The 14,473-nt window shown below is 53.0% G+C and overlaps 2 protein-coding genes across 2 annotated transcripts in view; one reads left to right on the top strand and one right to left on the bottom strand.

Moving 5' to 3' along the window:
- The first annotated feature begins 2,553 nt into the window (after positions 1-2,553).
- GUCA1A (guanylate cyclase activator 1A (retina)) lies at positions 2,554-9,505 on the top strand. The gene is made up of 4 exons (XM_012640829.1): positions 2,554-2,951; positions 8,259-8,408; positions 8,726-8,819; positions 9,158-9,505. The coding sequence occupies exons 1-4, from the start codon at positions 2,751-2,753 to the stop codon at positions 9,319-9,321; spliced, it is 609 nt and encodes a 202-aa protein (XP_012496283.1). The 5' UTR covers positions 2,554-2,750; the 3' UTR covers positions 9,322-9,505.
- A 3,064-nt stretch (positions 9,506-12,569) lies between these two features.
- GUCA1B (guanylate cyclase activator 1B (retina)) overlaps positions 12,570-14,473 on the bottom strand; it is an 8,671-nt gene continuing 6,767 nt past the window's right edge. The window contains exons 3-4 of the mRNA XM_012640833.1: positions 13,429-13,549; positions 12,570-12,697 (exon numbers count right to left, since the gene is read on the bottom strand). Of these exons, the coding sequence (XP_012496287.1) occupies positions 12,570-12,697; positions 13,429-13,549 (249 nt within the window). The remainder of the gene's footprint in view (positions 12,698-13,428; positions 13,550-14,473) is intronic.

The following is a 14,473-nucleotide window of genomic DNA, read 5'->3' as shown; positions in this document are numbered from 1 at the left end:
AAGCTTCCCCAGAAAACCATGGCAGACTTTAATTATCTCTTCGGCCAGAACCATATCGTATGGCCATTCTTACCTGAGTGGCTAAGAAAACAGTTTTCTTAGTTTTCCATCCTTTGTAGGGGCAGAAAGTTGGATCCAATGAATTTTGTTTTTTTTAGACAGAATATTACTCTGTTGCCCAGGCTAGAGTGCCGCGGCATCAGCCTAGCTCACAGCAACCTCAAACTCCTGGGCTCAAGTGATCCTCCTGCCTCAGCCTCCTGAGTAGCTGGGACTACAGGCAGGTGCCACCATGCCCGGCTAATTTTTTGTTTCTGTATTTAGTGGCCTGGCTAATTTTTTCTATTTTTAGTAGAGATGGAGTCTTGGTCTTGCTCAGGCTGGTCTCAAACTCCTAACCTCAAGTGATCTCCCTCCTCAGCTTCCCAGAGTTTTAGGATTACAGGCGTGAGCCACCTCGCCCGCCCACCAATAAGGTTTTAATGAAGTCCTCTACTGTGTCTAGGGCCTGACCACAGCTGGTAGGTGGCCTTTGTGAGGCAGGCTGGATGTCTGTTCCTTCACACAGTTCTAATAGTCCGGCGCCCCTTGTGAATGGGGCTAAAGTGACAAGAGGCATGATTGGCTCTAACCTAGGGGCACTGTTGTGCCCAAGATGCAATATAGCTATACCTAGATTCTAGTCATTGCCAGACATCCTGCTGTAGCAGATACGAAATTATAAAATTGTAGCCAATATTTATGGGGCACTTAGTCTGTGCCAGACCCTATTCTAAATGCTTTCCGTATATTAATATTAATTCACTTAATCCCCTTAATAACACTATCAGATGGGTACCATTATTCCCTCTCCCCTCTCTTTTTTTTAGAGACAGGATCTTGCTCTATCACCCAAGCTGGAGTGCAGTGGCAAGATCATAGCTCATTAAAACCTCAAATTTCTGGGCTCAAGTGATCCTCCTGCCTCAGCCTCCAAAGTAGCCTTGACTATAGGTGTGCACCACTGTGCTTGGCTAATTAAAAAAAAATTTTTTTTCTTTTTTTGTAGAGACAGGGGTCTTGCTATGTTACTGAGGCTGATCTTGAACTCTTGGCCTCAAGCAATCCTCTCACCTCAGCCTCCTGAGTAGCTAGGATTACAGTGGACTGATTGTTGATATTAGGGGAAAAACAAAAAAAGGAATCCTCTCTCCTAGTAACTGGCTATTGGAAAATAAAAAATAAAACAGGATCCTCTCTTTGTGGCCTGGCAGTCTGAGAGGGACCAGGCTTATAGCTGGGGGTTCCAGGGAGCTAAGCAAGCCTCATGCCACCCAAAAGACACATTGTGCAGTATTTGAAACTGTACAGTCTTTGTATCAGTCAGGATGAGCTAGGTTTGCTGTGGTAACAAACCACCCCGAAAAGGCACCCCTTCCTCAAGCATAAAAGGCAGGTTTGTGTTAGTGTATCAGTGCACAACTTGCACAAGTGTCCAAGGCCTGGCTAGGGGAAGCAGAGATGTGGGCAGTGGTTCCCTCTAGCTGAGTTAGGGTACCTGGGCATGGCCCACGTGCAAAGTGGGGAGGGAAACAAGGGCAAGAGGCAGGGTGGGGCAAGCACTGGCTTTAAGCTTTCCTGGAAACACCAAGCTTAAGGGCACCTGCCCCTGAATGTTGGTTTCATAAATGAACCAACTTTAAAGCCTATGACCAGAAAGGAGACATCCCATAGACGTGAGAGAAAGCTGCTGTTACATAGACAGGCCCCACGGCTTGGCTTGGGAGTTTTCCAGGACCAGTAGGTAGCAGCTGACCCATGCACTTGCGTGCCTGCACTGTCATGTACACACTCACACATGCCCCAGGCCACCACCCCACCCCCACACCCCTGGTAGGCAATGGTGTCAGGTTCTGAATCAGATGCTGGGTTGAATTCAGGCCTTCAGGATGGGAGAGATGCAACCTCTGGGAACTTGAGAGTGTGTGTGGTCGGGACAGGATCAATGTATATGTGAGAGAGTGTGTGTGCGCATGTGTATGCACGGCTACGTGTATTGGTGCACGTACTTGTCTTGGAAGCCCACGAACTCTGAATCCACCTAGGATATGCTCTCATATGTTATCCATCCATAGTGTGATTGGGCTACCTCAGTTGTGACGGCCAAGTGCAGTGCACGGCCTGGATAACTGCACATAGAAGCCCTGCCAAGGGCCCCCGGTTGGCCCACTCTGGAAGAACAAGCTCTGCCTCATACATTCCTCAATACCATGACTCCAAAAACATTATGAACCCACTCAAAGCGGGAGAAGGTCATGGAGGTCATAGGATCAGAGCAGCCACTGGCTGGACACCCACTCTGCCATGGTAAGAAGGGATTAGGAGATTGCAAACTGGGTAAAAAAATCCTCTCACCTACAGCTCAAGGCTGTAATCCTGGGACTCTGCTTCTCTAAGCTTTGTTCTATTTTCACTCTTCTTCCTCTGGGTGCAGTTCCCACTGGCTGCAAGGATTTAGTGGGGACTTGGAACACCCATGCTTTGGCGTCCTATGACTCTGGGTGCACCCGTCACCTCTCCCCTCTGCTCACCTCCTTTTGCCATTGCCCTGCATCGTCCTACTCATCGGGCCCCTGTTTGCTCAGACCTCGGGGACTAAGGTCTGTGAGAGAGCAGGGCTCCGTTTTAGAAGGCCAGGGCACCCTCGTGCAGGGAGCAGCAGGAAACAGGACCTGTCCGTCTCGGGCATCAGCCTCCCGCAGGCCTGGACGATGGGCAACGTGATGGACGGGAAGTCGGTGGAGGAGCTGAGCAGCACTGAGTGCCACCAGTGGTATAAGAAGTTCATGACAGAGTGTCCCTCCGGCCAGCTCACCCTCTATGAGTTCCGCCAGTTCTTCGGCCTCAAGAACCTGAGCCCGTCGGCCAGCCAGTACGTGGAGCAGATGTTTGAGACCTTTGACTTCAACAAGGTGAGCAGGGGCTGGGGGGTGGGGGTGGGGGGTGTTGGAGGGACCCCTCCAGAGGCCCGACCGGCAGGATCACAGGAGCATCTGCTGGAGGTGACTTTATTTATACAGTCATCTGTTTATTTGGGAGGCTGACTTTCCACACGAAGACTACAATTCATCTAACGTTTGTTGAACACCTACTGTGAATCAGGCACTAGGGGATCGGAAAGGAAGCAGACCCCGTCCTTGCTCTTGCTTTCCGAGGGACGACAGAGAGGCCCACACATTAGCGTAATCTGAGGCTGAATCTAATGGTTTGCGCTGCCTCTGCCCGACATAGGTCTCAGTTCACTCCAAAACAAACACGGACACTTCCAAGATAGTCACTGAGCACCTACGACGTGCCGGTCCTATACGTGGTGCTTTTGCAAAGACCCTTTGAGGCTCCCAAGGTTGCAGGAGGAGGGGCAGAGAGCAGGGAGCAGGACGATGAGTCCTCAGTCCTGCTGCTCTGGGATGGACAGCCCCACGTCACTGGGGTCACCTATGGTGTTCTGTGGATACTAGGATTGGGGACGGTTGCCTGGGCACTGGGGAATCCAGGACACTCCCAACTTCAAAATACCCAGTGACTTCAGCTCATCTTTTCTCAAGTGAGGCGGAAGGTCCATATGGGGGTCAAATGGCACGTCTCCCTAGCAACCACCTGGACGCGTTGGGTGAGGACTGCCGGATAAACCAGAGGGGACGCTGAAAGGGGAGCTTGGGAGTGTGGGTGTGGGCCCAGCTGGGTGACCTTGAGCCCGTCATCTCTGCTCTCAGCCTCAGGTATTCACCTGTGTCTGCCACGGGTGCTGGGAGCATGAGTTAGGGTGCTCTTTGGCTTTCAATAATACACCTTCCATTTATCTGGAACAATACGGTCAAGGTGTAGTGGTGGAAGAATCTAAATCCACAAAAGTGGCTCCCACCCACTGTCCCCTCGCCTGCCTCGCTTGTGTGTTGGTGGCCGCCAGGTGCCCAGGGAGGCTGGGAGACGCTCCTCCACTCGCTGCCCAGGCACTGTCGTGGGCGGGGCTTCTAGGAAAGCTGGGCTCAGCGGCTATTTAAAACTCACTAATACTTAGGGTTAAGGGACCAAAGCAGATTATGGGCTTTGAGTTCCAGCCTCAAGGGCAGTATGCTGGTGCCCGAGGGCTTTCCTGAAGGGGGAGTCGGGGAGCAGAGTACTGGAGCCCGTGGTGTGGAGACTAGCAGGGATGGAGTCATCACGCCGGACCCCCAGAATGTTCCAGAAGAAGCAATAACTCCTGAACAGGAGGTGAAGGAGAGTCAGTGGTTAAGCTCCAACCCCTTACCCCTAAACGCACCAAAATATTTCAACTTCTTGTCTGCTAAGGAAATCCTTTGGGTCAAGACATGTCTGCAGGAGGACCCCCCAAAATCACACATATGACACCAAGGAGGGACAACCTAACTGGAGTCATTCATATGCCATCTCTTCAATTTTTGTCACATGCAAACGCCACTTGATCCTTTTCTTTCCACTGAAAGTAAATCAACCTCTTGTTTCTACCCAATATGGCCTTCTCCTTTATGCCACACACACACCTCTGCCTTAGGGCCTTTGTGCTGCCTGGGACCCTCTCCCCCCAGAACTCTGCTTGGCTCACACCTTCCCCTGCTGTAAGTCTCTGCTCGAACGTCAATTTCTCACTAGCACTTGTCCTGATCTCCTGGTTTAAACTTTATTTCAAATTGAGACTGGTCCCCACTTCTGCATTTCCTGATCTCTCCTTCCCCCTAAGCATTTCTCATCTTCTAAGACCAGAAATTAAATAACATTTCCACATCATGTTTACTGTCTGTCTCCTCTGCTGGAATGTAAGCTCCGTGAGGGCAGGGCTTTGCCTGTCTGTTCCCTGCTGAATCCCCAGCTCCTAGGACAGTGCCTGGACCATGGTAGGTGCTTAATAAATATTGGTTGCATCAGTGAATGAATATATGAGAAGTCATGAGTTTTATAGATAGTTACATATTTTATAATACACATTAATTAACTATGCACTTATTAAAATGAAGAGCATCCTCATTACACCCAATGTGCCTCATATACGCCCATGGTAACAGTCACACTTTGGGCAATGCTGTCTTGACCTGTTGTCATCAGCACGGAGCAGTTTAGCAGCTTGGCTCGGAGATGGGACACAGGACTGGGAAGTTTTGATGCAGAAAGGAGTTAAATACAACAGGGATGTGCAAATGAGGCCCATGGGCCTATTTTTGTACATGAAGTTTTATTAGAACACACCATGCCCAAATTGTCAATGGCTGCTTTCGTGCTAAAATGACAGGGGCTGTTTGGCTGCAAAGCTGAAATATTTACTATCTGGCTCTTTACAGAAAAGTTCACCAGCCCCTGAGTTAGAAGACATTTGTATTCTGGAGTATTGCACCGGCTGTGCGGGGCTGGAGGGTACAGCGGTGTGAGTGGGGAGTGGGAACCAGGGGACGGACGTTTGCTTTGCTTACTTCAAAATTTTGCCTGGGCTTGGCTGTGCCTTGCAATCCCACAGGTGCACACAAATCAATGTAAATCTTCTAGCCCACATTCGAGCCCTGGTACAGGACTTAGGAGACCCAGCTTTCTAGGTGAGGCTCTGTCATTCATTAGCTGTGTGGCCTAATCTTTCTCAATTTCAGCTTTATCATCCAAAATGGAGACAAAAATGCCCACCTCCTGGGGGGCGCTGTGAGAGTAAATAAGTAAATAAAGCACTCAGTCCAGGAAGTCCACGGAGTACACTGAAAAAGTTAGTATTGCTGTAGTATTATCATTGAATCTAATCCACATCGCAACCTTGAGAAGTACATATTGTCATTCCTAGTTTAGAGTGGAGGCTGCTGAGACTCCAGGAGGTCATGTGACTTGTCCAAGTTCACGCCTCTCCTAAGAGGCAGTTTAGGTCTTTCTGGTACAAAACCCCACACTTTTTCCATTGCCTCTTTTAGCCTTTTTTTTTTTCTTTTAAGTTATAAAAGTAATACAGCTTATTGTAGAAATTTCCAGCGATACAGAAAGATAAAAAATGAAAAAGCATCCTCACCCCGTGTCCCCTTCTCCAGAGGAAACCTCCTTGGCGATTTTCTTGCTTATCCAAGCACTGTGGCAAGGGCCTTGCTCCATCCTGATAACAATCCTGGGAGGTGGGTTGGGACTGAATGAGCTAAGGGGAGTGAAAGCGTTGAACACGGGAAACGCCGTGAAAATGCCCGCTCTGTCCAAGATCTCCACTGTGAGGCTCAGAGTGCTTAGGGGCTTGCTCAAGGCCACAGGCCAGCACAGACCAGGAAATCTCAGAGGCCTTCCTGCCCCACCTCTGCCATATCCTTGCCAGCCTCTCCTTGTATGCTTCCACTGAAAGGGAGCTCATTATTGCACCAGGCTGACCCATTCACCGTGGGCAACTCTGCCTGGCTTTACTTATTTATTTATTTACTTTTGAGACAGGGTCTCGCTCTGTCACCCAGGCTAGAGTGCAGTGGTATGATCATAGCTCACATGCAGCTTCAATCTCCTAAGCTCAAGCGATCCTCCTGCCTCAGCCTCCCGAGTGCTGGGACCACAGGCATGTACCACCATGCCTGGGTAATTTTCCTATTTTTTGTAGAGATGGGGTTTTGCTCTTGCTCAAGCTTGAACTCCCGGCCTCAAGCAATCCCCTCACCTTTGGCCTCCTAAAGTGCTAGGATTACAGGTGTGAGCCACCATGCCTGGCCAACTGTGCCTGTTAAAGAGTTTTTCATAATGACCTAAAATCTGCCTCTCGGTAACTTCCTGGTCCCAGAGTCATGGTTGTAAGTGGAGGAACAGAGGCTGGAATTCAAGTTCACGTGCTGTGAGTCCAGTGTTCCTTTCCTTACAGCACTGATCCTTTCTACAAGACACAGGCTTCCTCTCTCGGCCTTGTTCAGTTTGTTGGGAGCAGGCAGAGGCTGGCCCGTGTGCCCTAATTCCTTGACCCCATCCACAGAGCTGGCAGGGCCAGGCAGAGCGTCAGCTGGTGAACATTTAGGGGGCCCTGGAGAAATATCCTGCAAGAATGTCTTCCGCCACCCTTCCCCGTGACCGACTCCTCTGAGACTTGGCGGGGCATCGCCTCCCCCAGAAAGCCTCCCTGAGCCCCCCTCTTCTTGCTCCTGCCCTAGCAGAGGTGGGTGCTCCTAGTCTATGATTCCATAATGTCCCGTCCAGATACTATATTGCTGAATATACAGCTGACCTTTGAACAACTGGGGTTTGAACTGCGCAGGTCCGTGTATATGAAGACTTTTTTCAATCATACGTGGATCCAAAATTTAGTCTTTGCATGCTGTGAAACCCCATGTAGGGAGGGTGGAGTTTTCCTATACTCAGGCTCCACCAAGCTGACTGCAGGACTTGAGTACGTGCAGATTTTGGTATATGCAGGGGGTGGGGCTGGAAGGGTGAGGGGTGGGATGAAGTGGGTGGTTGTCCTGGAACCGTCCCCCACCTATACTAGGGGAGGCGACTGTACATCACAATGTCACAGTGATCTCTTCATAATAATAGCATTAGTAGCAGGAATAGGTAACGTTTATCGAGTGCTGTGTGCCAGGCAGTGTTGAGTGCTTTACATACACGAACTCACTTAATCCCGCAACAATCCCACCGGGAGTACATACTATTATCACTACGATAAAGGAGGAAATCAAGGGCCAGAGACATAGTAACTCTTTTGTCCCAGATCCTACAGCTTTGAGGGGGTGGAGTCAGGATTCGAGCCTGTGCCCCAACATTGCACTGCTCAGGACAGGGCTTATAGCTCCCTGGGTTCTGAATTCTCAGTGTATCACAGCACATAGCACGGCAGCCAGGAAGCAATGAGGAAGGCGCTCCTGGCCTCCACGTCTCCCTCTTGCCCCTGCCCCAGCTCCTCCAGCCCGGCCTTTGTGGTGAGAAACTTCCAAGAGCTCATCCAAGCTGCATCCCTGGGGGTGCGTTCTTCCTCCTCCCAGCCACGCACCGTGTCCCCCACTCCCCCTGACAGGAAGGGCTCAGGCTTGAGAATCACAGGCAAATGGGCAGCGACCGCTAACACCAAACGGCCTGTGCAGAGACCGTGCCAGCCACTCGCACCCCAGCGGGGGTTGGTTTATCGGATTGGATCCGCATTCTCCGGGGCGGGCAGGGTGGGCTATGTGGACAGACGGGGGCTGCGCCACGGGGGCGGGCGCGGCGGGGACAGAGCCGACCTCCCCTGGGCATCGGCCAGGTGGGCTCACGGCGGCCGCGCCCCTCTCCAGGACGGCTACATCGACTTCATGGAGTACGTGGCGGCGCTCAGCCTGGTCCTCAAGGGCAAGGTGGAACAGAAGCTGCGCTGGTACTTCAAGCTCTACGACGTGGACGGCAACGGCTGCATCGACCGCGACGAGCTGCTCACCATCATCCGGGTAACTCCAGGTGCAGAGGGCCGGGCCGGGTAGGGCAGCTCCCGGGGGGACCCCGAGCTGAGCCTCAGGGGTCAGAACTGCGATTCCCGGATTGCGACAGGATTTGGGACTCACCCGCGTGTGACCGGGCCATGTCCCTTCCCCTCCGTGGGCCTTTCCTCATCAGTACCTAGAGACTGAAGCTCGGCTGTTCAGTCCCAGCTCTGCCGAAGACCCGGACACCAGCACCTCTACCGCTACTGCCCTGGGAGCCACTCCCACCACTGAGATAGGAGGAGGATGTGTCCCCTCACTTCTGCCTGCTTCTTCCCCCACAGGCCATTCGAGCCATTAACCCCTGCAGCGACACGACCATGAGTGCGGAGGAGTTCACCGACACAGTGTTCTCCAAGATTGACGTCAATGGGGATGGTGAGGGGTCCAGGAGGGGCTTGCCGGGGGAGGGGTCACCAGGGATGTGGGATCACCAGGGGTGGGAGGTCACCAGGGCAGAGGGGAAGTGGGGGAGGAGGAGGCACTAAGGGCTCTCTGCCGGTCACCTCCTCCACCAGCCTCTGCCCCAGCCACAGAGCTGGCTTTTAGGGGTTCCTGGGCCAGACAGCGGGCTCTGGATCCTTCTGCCTGCCACACTCACAGGCCACTTCCCCCAGGGTTCGCTCTGTCCCCACCTCTTGCAAGCATCCAGCTCTGGGCCCTGCACTGCAGGAGTGAACACCCTCCTGCCCATGGCTCCCTTTCTCTTTGCCCAGGGGAACTCTCCCTGGAAGAGTTCGTGGAGGGAGTGCAGAAGGACCAGATGCTCCTGGACACGCTGACACGAAGCCTGGACCTGACCCGCATCGTGCGCAGGATCCAGAACAGCGAGCAGGATGGGGAGGAAGATGGTGACACGGCCGCCGAGGCGGCCAGCTGAGCCCACCGCCCAGCTGCTTCTGTATGGGGGGGTGGGGGGGTGGTGGTGCCTGGTGTCATTGTTCTTGTCTTAATGCCAGATAGAATCTACTGAACTCAAAGCCTCGGCTGGCCTCTTTGGGGTGCATGGGGGCAGCAGAGGGGCAGAGGGGGGAATCCACAGCCAGGGACAGTGAAGGATGGCTTCTGGACACTTTGGGTGACTCAGGCGGTGGTGACACTCTCTGCTGTGGGCACTGTTCATCCCACCACTCTCAGGCACCTCCCTTTCCCCTTCAGGCTCCTCTCCCAGCTTTCCCCACAGAGCTTCTTCAGTCCTCGCTCTTCTGCACGTGGAAGCTCGGAGGGAGGGCTGGACTTTCCCGGGTGTCTGATGGAGTCCCGCAGATCTGGTGGCCACAGCCTCAATCCCGGTGCTCCGATGACACTCGCATCCTGCCCCTGGGACCCTGGAGCCTACTGGTAGTTTGTGTTGATGCATTCCTCCCTGCAATAAGTATTTATTGAGCACTTAGTATGTACTCATGCTAGATGTTAGATGAGAAAGAAGACAGTTCTCATCCCCAAGGAACTGAGGCTAGCGGAGACACATGGGCAAGCGTCAGTGTAATAAAATATGCTAAGAGCAGTTGTGAACAGATTCCTGTAGGAGTCTGACTCAGGCAGCATCACAGAGGTGACCTTCGACTTTGGACCTGAAAGAATGGTTGGGGGTCACCCATGGAGAAGAAGGTGTGGGGAGGTTGAAGGTGTGTTCGCTGTGATGTATGTGTCACATGTGGGGGGCTGTGTGATGTGGATAGGAGCATTTTTAGGTGTAAATTGGGAGCATCTCTTAGGATTGAAATTTTACCAAATTTGAAACAATAAGGGTCACCACGTCCATTTTTAGGGAGCACCTCCTAGGGCCCCGGTAAGAGGAAAAAACCACAACTCTTTCAAGAAGTTTATAATATTACCATGGAGACAAGGACAGAATGTTTGGTTGACCGTAGATTTGAATCTGAACGTCTGTGCCCGTGCATGCGGACACTCTGGGAGGGTTTGCTCAAGTGTGGCGCTGGCTAAAAAGTGAAAGAAGGTGGGCGGCACTGCAGCAAGTCTTCGTTTGTCCAGAGGAAGTCTGTAGTTTTCCAGAAGAGACCGCACAAGTTCCACATACTTCCTGTGCTTGGTGGCGTGAGGTGCCCCATGGTCCCCCCCAGGTCTGTGACTCATTGCTCATTGCAAATGACCTGACCATCCCCGGTGTAACCGAAATCCCTCTTGCTGCAGGGACGCCTGACACCAGTTGGCAGTCTGTTATAGGTGGGCCGCATCCCCATTCTTTGCACACCCCGACTTTAAGAATGCCCAACTCAGAGATCTACCCATCCAAGGCAGGTTTTGTAAGCTTTGCCCCGAATGACAGCTGCCTGGTTGCCACAGGAACCTGAGGAGAGACAGAGGCTGGAGCAGTTGTGATCATTTTTCAAAGATGCTCTTTCTTCTGGGCTTTGAGTCTTCACTGGAGCTGGGTGTGGGGGAGGTGTGAGGAGTAAATAAAAATCCAAGGGTGGGAGGGAGAAAACAAAGGGAAAGGGGGTGAAACACCAGGTCAGAGAGCACCCCAATGCGGGGCTGAGAGGGTGCATTTTGCCCCTTCTGTGCTGTCCATCACTAGGACCACCCCAGAGAGGGAAGTCAGCCAGGGCCTGGGCAGCAGACGTGGAGGGCAGGTGGAGGCCAATGCTGAGGGCAGCCTGGAGGAAAAAGGGAGTCGACATTTCTGCTCCTTCTCTTGCTGGCTGCCGCTTGGGATCCTGAAGGTCAGAGTGGGGAGGGTGTCTGCGTATAATGCGGACATTCCCCAACCTCATTCGCAGACCACCTTCATGATTTGGGCCTATCTGCTGTGTCCCACCTGGATTATTATTAATAATTTTTAATCATTTTTTACCTCAAATTGATATCTAAAGGAAACTTCATTGAATATCATATGAAATATACCTACAAAATTGCAGGTTCAATGGGTTAGTTTTATTGTTTATACGTCAACATAAAAACGTAGCTATTCAAGGTAAAACAAATGTTTTTCCAGGTCCCACTTTTAAATTATCTCACGGCAGTAACAGCGATCCAGGCCTGGTTTTCACTTAGTTTTTTCAGAGGGGCCTCTGGCTCCAGGGCTGGGAGGCAACCGAGTTCCCCAGCTCCCTTCAACCAGAGCTGCTCCCCTTTAATCCAGTTTCTATATTGGGGGTGCACGTAAGAGTTGGTGTACCAAACAAGAATCCGCATCTAAAAAAATAACAATCTGAAAACTTCTCACCCCTTCCAACCTGCTCTCACCGTGCAGACAGACAACCAAGGTTAGGGAAGAGGAGTGGCCATCTTGGGTCACACAGCAGTTGGAGGCGAAGCCTGGCCTAGAACCCATGTCAGCAGGCCCCCAGTTCTCCCCAGAGACAGAGAGAAGGTTTCTCCGTCCTTTAAAGAGATACGTTCGGCTTGTGGCTGGGAATTGTGGCAGGTCCGTGCTGGGGATGGGGTGGGGGGGGCGGGTATGGAAGACAAGGGGAGTTTGGGGGGAGGCAGGTTGGGAGCAGGGCTGGGGGAGCAGCACCCGGGCAGAGCTGAAGCAGCCCCTTTAAGCACAGCCGACCCCTCCAAAGGGCAGGAGGACCACAGCCTGCCGTTTCCTTGCTGCAGTTTTCCACTGGTGACACCACTGGGGAGGACGTGGTGGGGAGGGGGAGGTGAGGGTCCTCCCCGGGAACACTCCTCAGGATGCTGGGGGTCCTGACACACGCTCCTGCCTTTTCTTCAGTCTCAACACCTTGCAGCCCCTGCTTCCTACTGGCCTTTGCTTCACACCCGTGAGTGTGAGCGTTCTCACTGGTGGTTTGGCCTATGGGACCCCCCTCCCCTCAGTTGACTCCTGCTCCCAACCAAGAACATCTAGGAATCTGTGGGGGCCCCACAACCACCCAGCCAAGGCGTAGTTCTCCCAGGAGCAGCCAAAGGAGGGAGTAACCGCGTTCCCTTCCCCACCCCAGGAAATCCTCCACAGTGGACTGTGCGCTGTTGGCCACTTCAGACCCAGCAGCCCTTCCCCGTCCCCACTCACCCCCGCACAGGGGTGCCAGGGTGAGAGTGGGCACGCGCAGGCTGAGGCCGGGACCCTCCCGCTGCTCTGGAAACCTGGGTGAGCCTGGAGTCCTGGGGGAGGTTGTAGCCTCCTCCAGGGCTCCCAGGGCCCCAGGTCCCTCAGAACATGGCACTTTTCCGTCTCTGCTGAGAGATCCAGCCACCCAGGTTCACATCCATCTGCAGCATCTTCATCACCCACTTGTCGCGACGGGCGCCTTCAATGAACTCGTTCAGGGAGAGCTGGCCTGAGCAAGGGTAGGAGAGACAGTCATGCGGGCAGGGGGAAGACCCGGGGTTGGGGCAGGAGGAGAGACCTGGTCTCTTAGGATGCAGCTACACCTCTTCTGCAAACCAGCCTGCAGTCTCGGGTCCCAAGCTGGCAGCCTGTCAATTCTCCAATTCTCCAGGAGTCTCCTGGAACCTTTAAGGGGCTTTCTTTCAAGAAGAATTGAAGTTTTACTTTTGTCTATGGTACCTCTGAGCTGCTAGGAGGAGCAGAGAGGTTCTTCCGGGCTCCTCTGCAAGCCAGCCCCCTCCTCGCACTGCCCCGGGGCTGGGCATTGGGCTACAGGGAGGAGAGCCCAAGTAGGCTGAATGGAGGCCTCCCCTATGCCTGGCTCTTAAACACATTGTTCCACTATTCCTCTCAACCACTATTATCATCCCCATTTTTCAGATGAGGAAACTGAGCCCAGGGTGAGAGGTTAAATATATCATCCCGGTCTGCCTGACTCCAAGGTTTCTATTTTTTCTATTGAGCTGGCCTGACCCCCATCAGCAACTCCTATAGGAGTTTCAATCACCCCTACAAACATCATGTGCTTCCGATGCCCTTGTTCACAGAATCTCTATGGCCTTGTCACAGATGACGATACGAGTCGTTGGGAGGTGGAGGTCTTGCCCAAGAACACATGGCCAGAGAGTGGGGGTGCTGCCGGGCGGACAGCCTTCCCCCCACTGCCTCTGCCCCTCTTACCATCTCCGTTCTCATCCACCAGGAGAAAGATCCTGTCCACGACCTCCTCGGGCGTGAGCAGCTGGCCTTGCTGCTCAGCCTCCATCTCCCCCCGGCAGGCTTTCTTCAGCTTGTAAATTGCCTGCGGAGAACGCTCAGCTGTACTGACAGGAGATCCCCTCAAGCCCCATTCTCACCCCGGTGACCCACGTCCCTCCCCAGGGCTGGCTTCCCAGCTGTGCATCTGGGGACCACATGATCCAGATCCCGATCGGAACTGACCCCTCCTACGGCTGTTCTCCAAGAGCCCCATGGGCTTGATTCCGCCTGGGAGTTCCTGGCCACACACGCCACCCCACCCAGCACCACCGTGAGCTGCAAAGCCCCAGTACCAAAACCTCTGAGGGACGTGCGAGTCACCAGGACAGTCTAAGCCCCATTTTACAGAGGAAGAAACGGGGATGCAGAGAAGATAGTTCAGTGTGTTTGTGTGTATGTGTCTGTATATGTGTAAAATACAATGGTGGGGACACAGGCGACCGGACTCAGGGAAGAGACGAGGTTTCTCCATTCCTCTCCGCATGAGGCCACGTTTGTGACCGCACCACGTAAATGGACGAGAGACAGGCAGATATGAGGGCTCCTCTGCCCCAACTGGGTGCTGCCTGAGGACAGAGGCTGCGTCTTACTGGCCTCTACGGCCTGGCCGCCCGGCCTGGCGTGGGTACAAGGAGGCCTCGCTGAAGAGTCTGGGGATCTGAGGGGTTACGTCGGCTGCGGCACTTCCCAGGTCCCTGAGCTTGGGCAGACTGCAGAACCGCTGTGAGGCGATTTCCCTCCTAAAACAGGCTGGACAACGCCCACCTCACGCGCGGCCAGCACGGTAGCATGTCAGGGGCCGGGATGTGCCAGGTACTTCTTTTCCCCTTGATAGTCCTTGCTAGTATTTGCTTTTTATTTTATTAATTCCTGCTCTTTATTTCCCTTCTTCTACTTTATTTGAGTTTAATTTACTTTGCTTTTGTCTAATTTCTTGAGATGGCTTCTTAAATTATTGATTTTCAGT

This window comes from Propithecus coquereli, unplaced genomic scaffold, assembly GCF_000956105.1.
Source record: "Propithecus coquereli isolate 6110/MARCELLA unplaced genomic scaffold, Pcoq_1.0 Scaffold158, whole genome shotgun sequence".
NCBI lineage: Eukaryota > Metazoa > Chordata > Mammalia > Primates > Indriidae > Propithecus > Propithecus coquereli.
This window is presented reverse-complemented; position numbering and strand designations above follow the sequence as displayed.

Excerpts from the sequence above, each read along its gene's own strand:
- GUCA1A (XM_012640829.1), top strand. The coding sequence starts at position 2,751 with ATGGGCAACGTGATGGACGGGAAGTCGGTGGAGGAGCTGAGCAGCACT. Across the intron at positions 8,409-8,725 it reads AGCTGCTCACCATCATCCGG|GCCATTCGAGCCATTAACCC; the intron begins GTAACTCCAGGT and ends CTTCCCCCACAG. Across the intron at positions 8,820-9,157 it reads GATTGACGTCAATGGGGATG|GGGAACTCTCCCTGGAAGAG; the intron begins GTGAGGGGTCCA and ends CTCTTTGCCCAG.